The 16,472-nt window shown below is 37.4% G+C and overlaps 1 protein-coding gene across 1 annotated transcript in view; it reads right to left on the bottom strand.

Annotated features, from left to right (window-relative positions):
• Positions 1 to 15,096, bottom strand: part of SHOC1 (shortage in chiasmata 1) — a 64,038-nt gene extending 48,942 nt beyond the window's left edge. The window contains exons 1-5 of the mRNA XM_079790734.1: positions 15,066 to 15,096; positions 12,717 to 12,797; positions 9,666 to 9,789; positions 5,717 to 5,804; positions 1,923 to 2,107 (exon numbers count right to left, since the gene is read on the bottom strand). Of these exons, the coding sequence (XP_079646860.1) occupies positions 1,923 to 2,107; positions 5,717 to 5,804; positions 9,666 to 9,789; positions 12,717 to 12,761 (442 nt within the window). The 5' untranslated portion in view covers positions 12,762 to 12,797; positions 15,066 to 15,096. The remainder of the gene's footprint in view (positions 1 to 1,922; positions 2,108 to 5,716; positions 5,805 to 9,665; positions 9,790 to 12,716; positions 12,798 to 15,065) is intronic.
• Positions 15,097 to 16,472: the final 1,376 nt, after the last annotated feature.

Raw genomic sequence — 16,472 nt, 5'->3', positions numbered from 1 at the left:
ACAAAGAAAGTTATAAATGTTGTAAAGGAAGAAACAGATGGCCAACGAAATCACTATCTCAAAGAGATATCTGTACGCCCATGTTCACTGCAGCATTCATTATGGCCAAGGTATGGGAACAACCTAAGTGTCTGTTGACAGATATGGATAAAGAAAATGTGGTGTACATGTGTACACAAGGGAATATTGTTCAGCCTTAAAAAGAAGGAAATATAATGAAATAGGACCCCTAAGGAAGTATAAGATATGAATAATTCATATGTATTTAAAAATATTTATGTTTATTTTTCAATTACAGTTGACATTCAATATTATATTAGTGTCATGTATACAGCATAGTGGTTAGACATTTATATAACTTACAAAGTAATCATCCCCCACCATAAGTCTAGTACTCACCTGGCACCATACAGTTAATACAATATTATTGACTCCATGGGAATATAGGGGTATACTGTACTGTACATCCCCTTAACTTTTTTGTAACTGCCAATCCCTTCACTTTTTCCAGCCCCGCTCCCATCTTGCAACCATCAGTTTGTTCTCTGTATCTATGAGTCTGTTGCTTTGGGAAACTCAATCATATTTTCATTCAGTGAATCATAAAGAAGATTCTAATTCTAGCAGACAGTAGCTGTTATAAAATTTGCCAATAATGGCTTCTAGTTTGCCACATTAATAATAATAGCTATGTTTGGGTAGCCTGTTATTTTTTACAAACCATCTCTTTACATGTACATATACTAGTATATTATTTGATCCCCACAAAATTTTTATAAGAAATTAGAAGAATACATTAAAAGAAAGAAATTATAGAAGAAAATTGAAAACCACCATGACATTTTTAACAACTGTCCCAAACTTGTACCACTTTTTAAGGGTGGGTTTAGACTGTGGTCAAAGCTTCTGATTCTAAATTCAGGCTCTTCCTACTATACCATGTGTTGAAGTTTAATCTTTAATGCAATCACTCTCTTTCTTCTGAAACTATGAGAGGGATTTAACTCTCTATACAGCATCTCACACCTATTTACCAACACTAAAAATTTATATACAATTTATGTATCTACATAAAAACAGCAGCAAATCAACCAATTTATTTTCCATACTCAAACTATAGCATATCTTAAATGATACCAATCTATAATAATCTATAATAATAAAAGTGTAATATCCTAATTAGACCAGTTATGGATGAAGCTGGGGCTGCGAGGGAAGCCGGTGCCAGCAGCCGGGGGAAGGAAGGCCTACTCTTGCACGAATTTCGTGCATTGGGTCTTTAGTTATATAATAGAGCCTTAAGCTTTTTCATTTAAAAATGGAATAGGCTTACATACAAGGAAGGTAGCTCTTAGCAAGTTATTATGAGGTTGGAAGAATTCAGCACCCTTTAATACTATGAAAGATTTGGGATGTATTTTGGATAAAATATACTTTTAATTATTGCTTTTGGTAAATTTGTAAAAACTGGGCAAATTTCCTGACATAATATTGAAATTATTCCATCTGTACTTTGAATTATGGTTTCACATATGTGATGACATTGAAAATCTTTAGGATATTTTAGAAAATAAAAGCACCACTTAATAATCTACTAATTTAATATTATACTAGATTTCTGTGTCATCAGATCCATACCCATATGTTAATATTATTACAGCGATATGCTGTGAGCACACTATGATCAAATCTCTGAGGCTATTTTGAGGCCCAACACACTTAAACTTCAAAAACCTAACTTACAATAGGGAATTAATATAAAAGGGAAAATATTTCCCTAATGTGGCAAAGCTTAGAATTATAATTTTGCAGGTGGATATTTTCAATAAAATAAAAATCTTAATCTAATAAAACAAAATTCACTGGGCTAAATCTGAATATTAGTAAGAAATATTTTAAAACAATGGAAATAAATATTTTACCTTGGTTCTGTGCTTGAAATGCTGGACATTTTTCTGAATAGCTAACAGGTGTAAAGACTTCAGTATAGTCCTTCTGAATGTGTAAGATGTCTTCATCGACTTCAATTTGGGAATTTGGGTTTGAACTTGGAACAATTTCTTCAAATTCACAGTTAATCTGAGTCACCATTCCTGTAATTGTTTTTCTATGACATTGTAAAATTATTGATTTTATGTATGTCCTATTTTCAAACATCTTTGTTAACAAATAGCATATATTCACTATAGGAAAAATTTCAACAGATACAGAGAAAAATTACCCATAGCCCCACCACTCAAGAAATAAATTTAAAAATTATGTATTTTTGTAGTTTTAATATTTTCATTATATATACTAGAGGCCTAGTGCACAAAATTCATGCACGGGTAGGGTCCCTATTCCTGGCTGATGATGAGGGCTGATCTGTGGGTTGACTGGCGGGGCGATTAGGGGCCCCTGCTGGCACCTGCCTTGGCTGACCTGGTGCTGCCCGCTCGCTGGCCCCACCCCACACCGCCACTGCCAGTTGGGGGCCTGAGGGCTGGGGGCAGCTCCTGCATTGAGTGTCTGCCCCCTGGTGGTCAGTGAACATCATAGCAACTGGTGGTTCTGCCGTTTGGTCGATTTGCATATTAGGCTTTTATTCTATAGGATATTTACTAATATTATTGACAGTATTACAGATGTCTCCCATTCCCCCCTCTTTACCCTTCTCCGCCCAGCCCCTACCCACGTCCCCAGGTCTTCACCACCCTATTGTCTGTGTCCATGGGCTATGTTGAATATTTCTAAAGCAAAGTGGATTCATGTATTCTGTAACCTGTTCTTCTGCTAAACAGTAAAGCATGAGTACATTTATATGTCAATCAATGTACATTCACTTCATTTTTGAATGGATGGACAGGATCCAATTATATTGGTAAATCATAATTTATTCAACCAGTTCCCTATTGTTGAAAATTTAAATTTTTTTAATTGTTTGCTATTATAATGCAAGGAATATCTTTGTGTACTTATCTAATTGTTTTCTCAAGATACGCCTGGCAAAAATTGCCCATATATATTAAGACACAAATTAGTAAAAGTAAAATAATTTGAGGCCTTAGAATCAATATTAAGAAGTAACAAAAATAGAAACAAGAAACAAAGAGAGGTGAGACAGAGAGGAAAAGCAAGATTTAGGAAATCTAGGTAGTGCTAATGATCAGGATTTTATTCTTAAGTTCCATTAGGAAACTAAGCTGAATCATTTTCTCTGTACCTACTGCTCAATTTTGCTGTGAACCAAAACCTACTATAAAAAATAGTCTATTAAAAATTAAATTTTAGCCGAAACCGATTTGGCTCAGTGGGAAGCGTCGGCCTGCGGACTGAAGGGTCCCAGGTTCAATTCCAGTCAAGGGCATGTACCTTGGTTGTGGGCACATACCCAGTAGGAGGTGTGCAGGAGGCAGCTAATTGATGTTTCTCTCTCATCTATGTTTCTAGCTCTCTATCCCTCTCCCTTCCTCTGTAAAAAATCAATAAAATATATATATTTTTTAAAATTAAATTTTATTCTATGCGACAAAAATTGAACTTAATAGTGGCTTACACACACACAAAACGTCTGGAGATTTGAAGTTCATGGCTAGCAAGGCAATTCTACAATTTGTCAGGGCCTAAGGCCCCTTCTGTTAGACTCTGCCATGCCTAGATTTAGTTCTTGTCAGTATGGTCCAAGGTGGTTGCTGGAACCAGTCATTACATCTGTATTCCAGCATCAGGAAGGAGAAAACTGAAGGAGAAAAACATGCCACTTCCTTTTAAGGACATTCCCCAGAAATTGCATATCTATCCCAATGGGAAGAACTCGGGTCAAATGGCTAGGTTTGGCTACAGGGAGGTTGAGAAATGTAAATCTTATTCTAGGTGGTGCCAGAGGTTCAACCTGCTTTGCCATGGACTACATACTGGTACTGCCAAATGAATGGATTGTCAGGTATGATGGGGTGTCCATTCCTGTAGGGCCTCCCATTTCTCTCACATACAAATCTTTGGTTTGAGCCAAGGTAGCCTGACCATTGCCTTTGCTAAGTACTTATATCACATTCCTGCCTCTGCGCCTGCAGACATGCTGTTTCCTTTGCCTGAAATGCTTCCAAGTAGTTTTCTCCTTCAATGTCGAGCTCAAGCTCAATTCCTACTTCTTTGTGAAGCTGATCTCTCTTGCTTATAAATGCACAGCCTTGTTACTCAATGTAGGTTCTTAGACCAACAGCATCAGCACACCTTAGAAGTGTAGAATCTCAGGCCCCAACACAGATGACTGAATCAGAATTGCCATTTTTAATAAGAGCCTCAGGTGATTCATATGTACATTAAAGTTTGAGAAGCATTGATCCATCATCATTACACTGACAAAGAAAGTGACAGTCAGATCAAATGCTTTGTCAATTAGTATTTGACTTTCCAAATCAAGACTTGAAATCCACATCTTTTAATTCATAATGCAGAACTCTTTGCACTATACCTGTCTACTTCCTCACTGCTCAGGAGTTCAGTCATGTAATAGATACTCTGCATTGGTCTTTATGCCTTGTAATCTAATGATGATCATCTTTGATTATAATTTAATTATCTTCTTAATTTTTCCTATGTTTATATATTATCTTCCTAACCTGACTTTAAATTCTTAGATTATGGAAATGGTATACTGGGCTTCTCTGTATTTACAGTCTAGACACATTTAAATTGGTTCTTCCTTTCAAGTGCAACTAAGGAAAACTTTAATTACTAAAACTTGAAAATATGAATAATAACTAAATCCTTCCTGGGTCTGATCAGCACTCTGCATGAAGCAAGAGGGTAAATTATTTACATTTGCACTGAAATCTCTAATTTGAATCTACATTAATAATGTTGAATAGGTTAGATGTTCTTCCTCATATTATCTTCTGTGTTCCTATATCTGCCATTGTACTTCCCACACTGTATTGTAATTATGTATTTATAAATCTCTATTTCATATTTTCTTGTTCATATCTCTATTTCATATGTTCTTTGTGAATAGAGCTGGCTTATTCATTTTTTGTATCTTGTATTCAGCACACAGGATGGTATCCAGTAAATATTTGATAAGTGACTGAACTAATAATAAATAACATTTTGACAAGGTATGTTAGAAAACAGCCTTACATCTGCATTTATACTACAGGGGAAAAGACTGATTTTAATATAAAGAATTTTCTATATACACTTTCTACACAAAGTATACTCATTGAATAAAAGCATAATAATATTTATTTCTGTCTGTCTTTGTAACATAAATGCATAGAGAATAGTTAATATATGATAAATGAGGGAAGGATAAAAAGAGAATATAAGTCACTTCTATTAACCTCTCCTTTTTGGTCAGATTAAGGCTTTTTCTTCTGATAAAAGAAGATCTGCCTGATCTTGTTTGGCTCAGTGGATAGAGCATCGGTCCTGGGGTTGATTCTGGTCAAGGGCTTAGTTGTAGGCTCCTCCCCCGCCCAGGCCCTGGTCAGGGCACGAGCAAGGCAACCAATCGATGTGTTTCTCTCACATCGATGTTTCTCTCTGCTTTCCCTTCTCAAAGATCAATGGAAAAATATCCTCGGTGAGGATTAACAACAAAACATAAAAATAAAAATAAAAAAGGAAGAAGATATGTGAGGATATAAAGGAAAGGATCTTCTCTCTTTGGTTGTCTTGAGGATTTACTGTTTAACTTCTAGATGTAAAAGGAAAATTTCAGGTTAAGGACACATACTTCTCAAGGAATTCCTCCCCAATGAGGCTTGCTTTCCATTGGTCCAAGATTGAGCTATCCGTCATTCCCCAAACTGAAACAGCTGAGACTAGAAAGGAGAATAGTAAACGTTAGCTTTCAGAATTTTCTTTTACACTTAATACAAGGAAGCCAATTATGCTGTTACCTTTATTTGTTCATCATGTAGTTTCCCCCAAAGTTATACCAGATTCCAAATATTCAAACAATTATTCTCATTACTATGACCCCCACCCCACCCTTACCCAAATCCCTCAATTACAGTCAGAACACTATCACCAGAAGATACCATCCTATTTTTACAGCATCTCTTTTGCTTATACAGCACTATCGTCCCAGATCATGTTGTTCAACAGCTCATATTACTCCTCATAAAGCCTTTATTAACCATTCCAACTCACTCTAATGTATTCACCATGAAGGGCAGTAATATTGTTAGCAGTACTCCCTCTGGTACTTAATCATATCCAGTCACATATTAAAATTGTATGTATCTATACTTGTCTTCCAAATTAGACCCTTGGTTCCTTAAGGACAGGAGCTGTGTTATATACTAATATCAAATAAAGCAACTGAGTAAAGGAAGAGTCAAACGACCTGTATTTTACTTCCAATGTTACTTCTTACTAGTTTTGTTATCTTGAAAAAATCACTCAACATCTGAGTCTGTGCCTCACTGAAAAAATATGAAAGTTTAGTGGAAAATTTTTTTTTAATATATTTTATTGATTCTACAGAGAGGAAGGGTGAGGGACAGAGAGTCAGAAACATCGATGAGAGAGAAACATCGATCAGCTGCCTCCTGCACACCCCCCACTGGGGATGTGCCCGCAAACAAGGTACATGCCCTTGACTGGAATCGAACCTGGGACCCTCTAGTCCGCAGGCCAACGCTCTATCCACTGAGCCAAACCGGTTAGGGCTAGTGGAAATCTTTTATGCAGAGTACGAGTTCTAGAATCACCCTGCCTGGTTTTTAATACTTGTACTGCTACTTATTAACTATATGATCTTGGGTAAATTTCTTAGCCTCTTTATACCTCAGTTTCCTTAACTACAAATTAGAAATAGTAATAGCTTTTTCATAGTGTTTTTATAAAAATTAAATGTGATGAGACATTAAATGTAATTTGCTTTAGAACAGTACTTGAAATATTATAAGAGCCTAATAAATTTTGGGTGTTATTATTTTTTAAAAGATGAAAAGGAAAATAAGTAGGAAGAAATTATAAACTCATTTTTTCCTTTTGCACTTTTAGAGAAACAGTTTGATAAAAGCTATTGCAACCCGATTAAGACCTTCAATCCACTGACCCATCATTTTTATATTATTCATCCTCTCTCATATCCTCACTTTCTCAGTTTAGGTTCCATGGAAGCCCTATTACCACTTCCTTGAAAGACTCTTCAGTTGCCTCTTTTTCTCTTATACTAATTTACAAGGTTTTCCCTAACTCTCCACTTTGTGTAAGTACTCTAGAGCAGCTGAAAATTATTGGGGGAAAGGTCTCCCAGCCATGCCAAATGAACTCATTTCAAATTATGACCATAAATTTCAAAAGGGCATCCAATGTTGATAGATGATAATAATATAACTTCCAAATAAATCTGGCTTTTTCATTTTTGAAGACAACTAACTATTTAACACTTCTGCCCTCAAATTTTCAATACTCATTCCCTTATCAACTCTCAGTCTATGGCCTTGCTTTAACATAGAAAATTGATATAAATCAAGAATCACCTCATCTTTCACCACCAGCTCTACCATCTCAGTGGCTTAGTACGTACAAACCCTGCCTTCCTATCTATCACAATGAAAGAACTACCCTACCTCTCCATACCAACTCCTCCAATTGTGCTCTTGATACTACCCCCTTTTATTAAGTTATCCTTTTTCTTTCCTACATCAATCTTTTATTTTTACCAAGATAATTTCCACTGGCAAGTATTTTATAGTCTCTTTTCTTATCACACACATATTTTTTAAATCACACATAAAAAAACAACAACCAAAAAAACAAAAACATGCTCTTTACCTCAATTCTCCCTTTTCTACTTTGTTTCATAGCAAAATTCCTCGAAAGAATTGTCTTTACCATCTCACATCCACTTCTCATTCTCTTCTCAACATACTCTAATTAGGCTTTCTTACCCAGTATTCTAGTGAAATCTCTCTTACTGAGGTCAGCAATGCCCTAAATTTAGTCAAGCTAATGGTCAACTCACTATCATCATCTTACTTGACCTTTTAACAGGGACCAATGTTTTTGACTACTTCTCCTTTCTTGAAACACCTTCTTTAGAGTTCTACACCACCACACACATTTGGGTTTTCTTTCTCACTTGTCTTCTTAGGTGATTCCTCCTTCTTTATCAGCCTTTTAACTGTTGGAATGTTCCAAGGCTCTGTCCTAGGCTCTCTGTTCCATCTATACTCATGCTTTCAGTGATGTCATCTAGTTCCATGAGTTTATGTGCAATTTTCATATCAATGACTCCAATCTGAAGCTCTAGCTGTGCTCAAGATTAATATAATCAATTGCCTTCTTTATGTCTCCATTTAGATGCCTAATAGGCATTTTAATCTGGCAAAAGCAGAGCTATTGATTGCAGCCTATGAGATACAAAGTGGCTTTCCTATGAGCCTTTTCCTATCTTAGGAAATAGCACTGCCATCCACCCAGTTGCTCAGGTCTGAAACTTAAAGAAATTTTTTAATCTTCTACTTTTTTAACCCTCTCACTGTTGGTTAGACTTCTAAAGTAAACCCAATTTCAACCACTTCTCACATATCCATTATTATAAGCCTAGTCCAAGCCACCATCATCTTTTATATATAGACTAGTAGCCCGTTTGCACGAAGATTCGTGCAATAGACCTTCATTCACCTGGCTGCCTGCACTGCACCAGTTTTCTGCCAGCACCGGGGACCCAGGCCTTGGCTGTGGCCACCGCCTTCTGCCTTCTTTCAGGGTCGGGGCTTGGCCCCGGGCGGTGGCCTTGGCCCCGGGCGGTGGCCTTGCGCTCGGCCAAACCCAACATCCCTGCTAAGGATCGCAGGATCCCCAGTGGTTTCCTGCGATCCATGCAGGCTCCCCGCTGGTGCCCAAGGCCGGGAAAGCCTCCGCCCGAGGCTTTCCCGGCCTTGGGCTCCGCCACACCCCAACGTCCCTGCAACGGTTTCCTGGGGGGTGTGGCTTGGTTGGTGGGCGTGGCTTGGTGCAGTCAATTTGCATATTTGTCTATTATAAGGTAAGATTCACCTGGTAGTCTAGATTCTGAACCACTACAATAACTTCCAGATTGACTCTCCTGTCTTCAACTCTTGCCTCCCAATCACTATCCCTTCCATCCTCTAGACAACTAGAATAATTTTTCTAAAGCTTAAATCAGGTTATGTCACTCCCTGTCCTAAAACTGTTCAATGACTTACCACATTAGCCGTATTATAAACAAACTCCATGTTATGGGCTTCAAAACCTTATATCTTTTAGAAACTGCCTACTTCTCAGATCTCCCCCTTTTCATGAGCCAGTCACAATGGCCTAATTTTCTGGTCCTTACGCACATCAAGTTTATCCCTGAGTCAGGAACTTTACATTTGCATGAAAGGCTTCTCTCCATCTTTTTATGGTTGCTGCCTTTTCATCATTCTGATCTCAACTCAAATGTCCACCTCTTCATAGAAGTCCTTCCCTAATCATATTCAGAAATAGCACTTCCTACTCCTAAAATTTCATATCACGTTAACTATTGTCTTATCTTTTATTCATTTCTAGAATAAGCTTTTCAATTCCTTAGTTTGCCACCCAAATAAATAAGTTCAATGTGTTTTATTTAATGAGAAAAGCACTATATTTTCTTAATTTACTGTGCTAAACTCTAAAATAATTTTAAAAATAGATTATTAAGAAATAAAAATAAAAAATACCTCTTGTCCATGGCCTCCTAAATTTATGATCAATAACTTCTGCATAATAATTTCCATCTTGATATAAACATGAAGGGATTCGAAGCAATAAAGCATCTCTGCAAAACTTCTTCCTAACTACATTCTATGTAAGAAAGCAAGATTATAAAATATTTTAATATATTAAACATATTTTACATATTTATCTATCAATATTCAGAAAATTAAAATTCTCTATTCTTTTAAACATGTTTTTTTAAATAAAATCCCCAGATAACCACTGCTTTTAAATATATATATAGATAGATATAGATATATATCTATATATCTATATCTATATATAGATATATAGATATGTTTTTATTTATTTCAGAGAGGAAGAGAGAGGGACAGAGAGATAGAAACATCAATGAGAGATAAACATAGATTGGCTGCCTTCTGCACGTTCCCTACTGGGGATTGAGCCTGCAAACCAGGCATGTGCCCTGACCTGGAATCGAACCAGTGAACTCCTGGTGCATGGGGCGATGCTCAACCAACTGAGCCACACCAGCCAGGTGTGTTATTTTATATTTTTATTTAAAGGTAATATATGCTCATTATAAAATATAAAATAACACAGAACCATATACTGAGAAAATTAAGGTTCCTGGTAATATCAGTAATAGTTTGGTGTAGTTTCCTACAGTCTTTTTTTTTTTTTTTCCAGGTTAGGCCAAAATGTGTGTGTGTGTGTGGTGTGTTTGACAAAAAATGGGATCACATCATTTATATACCATTTAGCAATGTGGTTTTTTCCACTTAGTAAAACATACCTGTCTTAATATTTTTCTTCTATGTCTTTGCACTATTTCACTTGTGAGAATCATCAAATGTTTTTCTAATTTTAAAAACTCTAATAAATAAAGCTAGTTCTTTAAAAGAATGTTAAATCAGCTAAGCAAACTTGTAAATCGAAGTTCTCTATAATTCCATTCTGCCTTTACTTTCCAGTTTTATCTCTAATACTAACTGTTCTCTTTAAATAGACTTGTCTCCTTATTACCTCCCTTAACATTTAGCAGTCACTTCCTTACCAGGCACACCATGGTTATTGTTTGCCTCTGAAAAATGCCCTTCTAGACTTCTCTAGCTATCAACATCCTATTCGTCTTTAAAGGCTTGTCTTAAGCAATAGCTCCTCTACAAAGTCTTCCCTCAATGACTCTCAATTTCCCACAGAGTTCATTATTTTAGGAAGTTGAACAAATGATTGTTTCTTGCATAATTCCCCAAGAGTTTTATGTTTGCTGAAGGTGTTAAAACATATTAAATAACAGGTCCTCATTATCCAAGAATAAATGGTACAAAGAAAAGATCAGTTAAAGTAATTTATTTGAGAATCAAAGGTTCACAGTAAGAAGGAAAAACAGCTTGATTGGTACTTTATCTAAAAAAAAACCTTATAAAAATTAAATTTTATACCTAACAAAATTTTGTTTATAATTAGTTTATAATTATAATAGTTTTGTCATAACTTCCCCACAAACTGTATTATGTGATGATATGCATATTAGTCATTACTTCACCTTTGATCATAAAAAAGATATTTTTATAAAGTATTTGAGGATTTAGTCAAATTTTCCCAAGGTATCTCTGACTCTGATATTCAAACCATTCTCTTCTTCTTGTTTGTTAACTGATCTAATTTTGCAAGATCCTCATTTGATAATAGGTTTACCTGCTATTTGAGTAGTTCTTCAACAATGTTTTCATGAATTCTACAAAATCCTGCATTTTTTATAAGAGTTGCCATTTATTAGTGTCATATTTGTACTGTATTTGAACAAGAAATTAAGATACTATGGGCAAGATTAAAGTTTGAAGATGTTTGACTATAGACTAATTTTACAAGTGGCCAATCCAATATAATAAAAGCCTAATATGCTAAGTGTCCAACTATCCATTCGACCAGTTGCTGTGATGCACACTAACTACCAGGGAGCAGATGCTCCGACTTGTAGGTTAGCTTGCTGCTGGGGTCCGGCCAATTGGGACTGGGTGAGACGAGCTGGACAGGTCCTAGGGCCCTCGCGCGGTTCGTCGCCAGCCCTGATTGTGCACCAGTGGGGTCCCTTGGCCTGGCCTGCACCCTCTCACAATCCAGGACCCCTTGGAGGATGTCGGAGAGCAAGTTTTGGCATGATCCCCACAGGCCAGGCTGAGGGGCCCCACCGGTGCACAAATCCGTGCACTGGGTCTCTAGTATATTCATAAATATATTTGTATAACAATGACCTCTGATTCCTTACCATATATATGTCATAATGACACACTTGCCTCCCTCACTTATGAAGGAAAAAGAAAACCTGAAGATGCCTTTATTTTCTGTAAAATGTAACACAATTTTGGTTATATTGGAGTAATTTTTTTTTCCTGGTAGATGGGGTCAAGGTTATAAAAAAACAAAAATTTAACTTGTCAATTAAGATGATAAGAACAGTGAACTGTTGTATGATAAGTACTCCAGTTAGTTCTTAACAATGTGCCTTGGTTGACTCTCAGCTTTGTACAAACTATTCAACTGCTCTAGACATTAGTTTCCTAACCTTTAAAATTGTAAAACCTTTATAATAATAGTATCTACCTCAAGTAGTTATGATGATCAAATGACATAATCCATCACAAGAGCAAATGATCAAATGATATAACCCATCAAACAAACAATGTACCTGGCCCATAGTAAGTGGTCAATACATGCTGTTACTGTTATTTTATCATAAAAATAACTGAGATTGCCTTTCCCTACCACTCCTTTCAATAAAGATTACTCAAGATTATTCATAAAAGCAGCCCAAACTTGCCATTTCCTTTTTTCCCCCTAAGAGTTTTAATTGTATGTTATATTGTCAATTATTTTTCCCAAACTGCCATTTTTAAGGTAATAAGTAATTTTAAATAAATCTCAAAGCAACCACACCGAGGATGAATCCAAGGACAGTTGCAAAATTATCATAATCATATAGTGAATGCAGATAGCACTTTTTATATCACAATTCTTAGTAAAAAGGTGGTGATCCAGTAACATCCTACCTCGTATAAATAGTCTATTGCACGATATTTGAATATTGAAAACATTTCTTCTTCCTTTCAAAGCAGTACAAATTTCAACATCTGGAAAAATAAAAATTAAATTAAATGCTGGTAAAATAGCAGAAACATACAAATCATTCTTAATCACAAAACTTTGGTCATTCATTAAAAAAAGGCTCTGAATGATAAAAAATTAATTATGAAGATAATACTTATTAAAGATTAATAGCTAATATATAAATATGTTGATATAAAAATTTTCACATTGTTGAATTCACACAACTTCTAGTTGGGAGATTGAAATATATTTAGTGTGATCATTTTGTTGCAAAAGAGGCTAGAGTTTACAAAATTGATAGAGTAGTTTTCTCAGGATAACCGTATTTCTTAAGTGACTTTGAAATTGAATAACCAAGGGCAAAACTGTGCTGAAGCAGTGGAGTAGGATTTGGGAAATTCTGCTGTCTTAGAAAATAAAAAGCCCGCCTTGGCTGGTGTGGCTCAATTGGTTGGGTGTTTTCCCATGCACCAAAGGGTTACCAGTTCAGTTCCCAGGCAGGACACATGCCCAGGTTGTGGTCTCAATCCCCTGTAGGGGGCCTGCAGCAGGTAGCCAATCGATGTTTCGCTCTTATATGGATGTTTCTCTTTCTCCCTCATCCTTCCTCTGTCTCTAAAAACCAATAAACATGCCCAGCCAGTGTGGCTCAGTGGTTGAGCATCAACCTATGAACCAGGAGATCACAGTTTGATTCCTGGTCAGGGCACATGCCCGGGTTGTGGGCTTGGTCCCCAGTGTGGGGCATGCAGGAGGTGGCTAATCAATGATTCTCTTTTATCATTGACTAGCGGCCCAATGCACGAAATTCGTGCTAGGGGCTTGGCCCTCACAGCCGTGGTGGCTTGCCTCGGTCTTTGCAGCCCCGGTTTTGTCCGGAAGGTCGTCTGGAAGGAAATCGGAAGGTTGTTCAGCTGTCCGGTCTAATTAGCATATTACGCTTTTATTATTATAGATGCTTCTATCTCTCTCTCTCCCCCTTCCTCTCTGAAATCAATAAAACTATATTAAACATAAGTTAAAAACGAACTCTACCTAGTCTATGCATTCAGTTTGTCAATATTTACCTTAAATTTTCCTTCCTTGAACTTCTTAAATTTTCCAGTATTTCTATTTTAGATTCATCATGCTCATTGACTACCTTAAACAATAATTACTGTTGTATTGAACTTAATCATTTAAACTCATCTAAATATATAGTACTTAAATAAGACACTATGTTATATACATTCATAGAATTTCTTTAATCTGCAATTTAATGTTATTGCATTCCAGATATTGGAATCCATCTTATAGTGGTGGATGAATAGGAAGATAAATAGGTTTATTTCTAAAATCAAAGACAAGGGGGGGGGGTGGAAATAAGCAAATCATGGTTAGAGAAAATGTATTTAAAAATAGCCAACTTCTGAACAGCAGCAGTTCCTGAAATATTTTTCCTTACCTGTTTTTAAATATTTTATTTCTCCTGTGCTACCTACTGACCTGCATTTATTGGGCCAAAATGGAAATAAACACAAATAATTAGGTCAGGTGCTTATGCACCAGGTGGAAAAGTACGCTTTCCCAAGATTTTTCCTCCCCAGTTTTCCTGAGGTATAATTGGCAAATTAAAAACTGTAGATATGCCCGCCTGGCGTGGCTCAGTGGTTGAGCATCGACCTATGTATGAACCAGGAGGCCACGGTTTGATTCTGGCCAGGGCGCATGCCGGGTTTGCAGACTCAATCCCAGTAGGGGGCGTGCAGGAGGCAGCCAACCAATGATTCTCTCTCATCATAGAAATCAATAAAAATATATTTAAAAAATAAAAACTGTATATATATTTAAGGTGTACATATATACAATGCATGCAATTTCCAAGGTTATGTCAGACCTCACACAGGTGAGTGTGAATCTCCGGGCTGGCTTCCCATCTCCTCCCACTGGCCTACAGCGTCAGATTTCTCCCCTCCCTCACTCCGTCACATAAAAATGACACTTTAACTAAGTAAAATCGCGGAAGAGCAATTCAAAATGTCAATATTCAACATTTCCTCATATGGTTTAAACTACACAACTTCTAGGTAGTGTCTTGAATGAAGTCCTATTGGCCTTTCTGTGCCCTTCCCATCCTCGATCTATTCCAGCCGAAGGAGGTGAGGTGGACGCTGGCTCTGAGGTCTTGTCCCCACAGCCACCTAATTCTGTTTTCCAGGGATTCCAGAGCTGCCATACTCCAGCCCACCCCGAACTTCCCTTCTCCTCCATCAAGAACACCCCCCCTCCCTCCTCTCTCCAGCCTCTCTGACCTTCTCTACCTGAGGTAAAACAGCTTCCCACCGATCTTCGCTGGAGAAAATGCCCGCCCACGGGACCTGTGACCTCTGACCCTGATCTCAGCGTTCCCATTGGCCAGCCAGGCCACGAACAGGCCCGCCCCTCAGGCTCCGGCACTTCCCGGAAGCGGTTGCTCCTTCCTGGTGTTCCCAGGCTTGTGAAGGCCCGAGGGCGGGACCCGGTCCGCGCCGAGGTCCTGGGGGTGAGCAAGAGCCAGGTCACACAGAGCCAAGGAGGGTGAAGGTGGAGAAGGTGGTGGGAAGCCACAGGTGCCAGGTGGGTAGTAAGGTCGGGGAGACCTGGCAAAGGAGCCCGAGCTTCTTTCGCAGTGGCCACGCCAATGTTAGGACATCATCCTGGCCCAAGGCGACGTGTCCAGAAGGAGGGCAAGGCCAAAGCATTCCCGAGGTAAAATGCAGAGGATTTGGCAGCCAAACAGATTCAGGGAAAGAGCAAAGCAAAAGGGTGGAGGCAAGCCTGACTCTGGTGTCTGGCCAGGTGTGGGCTGTGCCTGGCTGGCGGAAGAACATTTGAGGAGCGCCCGGAAGATAAGTTAGAATTGGGACGTCAGGGTTGTACACCCCGATTTATAGCCACGCCTTCACTCACACACTCGTTGGGGAATCTCTAGACCCATCTGATAAGAAAAAGAATTGTTCCTTTCTCTGTGTTTCTTAACTCCCGCCTTCCTTTCCATAACAAAGCTAGACATTACATTCTTTCCCAGAAGATTGCAAGAAGTAACATGCATTTATTTATTTTACTAACACATGGTTATCTTACACGTTAATTATTAACTAAGTACTTATTGTGAAACGTCAGTAACTAAACCACATTGTTCTCTTAAGTTACCTTCTTTGTTTTTGTACAGGTTTGTGCAGTTTGCTTCAGGGATGTGGACTTAATGTTTGGCAATAATCAGTTACGAAGATGTTCATCTTGCATTGAGGGACATTAATTACTTTGCATTCTTGGATGTATACCTTTTAATAAAACTAATTTAAAATTACATAAAACAAAAGCAACACCTAGTTATACTCATTGTAACAAGTAAAACTATCCAAAGATGAATATAGAAAAACTAATATCCATTACTACTCCAAGTCCCAGGCAACCAACGTTAGTCTGAGGTGTATTTTTTCACACCTTTTTACATATTCATACAAACTTATATAGACATGCATACACAAAATAGGCTGACGAATTATATAAAAATAGGTAATTTTCCTCACTAATCAATACATCATAAACAAACTTCTAGATCAAGATAGACTTTAACTCATTTTTAACAGCTGCATAATATTTCATAGTAAGGTAATGCCATGATTTATCCAAATATTATACTACTTTTGGATTTAACAGATTGTTTCCAGTTTTTT

This window comes from Cnephaeus nilssonii (assembly GCF_951640355.1).
Source record: "Cnephaeus nilssonii genome assembly, chromosome: 14".
In the NCBI taxonomy this organism is placed as follows: domain Eukaryota; kingdom Metazoa; phylum Chordata; class Mammalia; order Chiroptera; family Vespertilionidae; genus Cnephaeus; species Cnephaeus nilssonii.
This window is presented reverse-complemented; position numbering and strand designations above follow the sequence as displayed.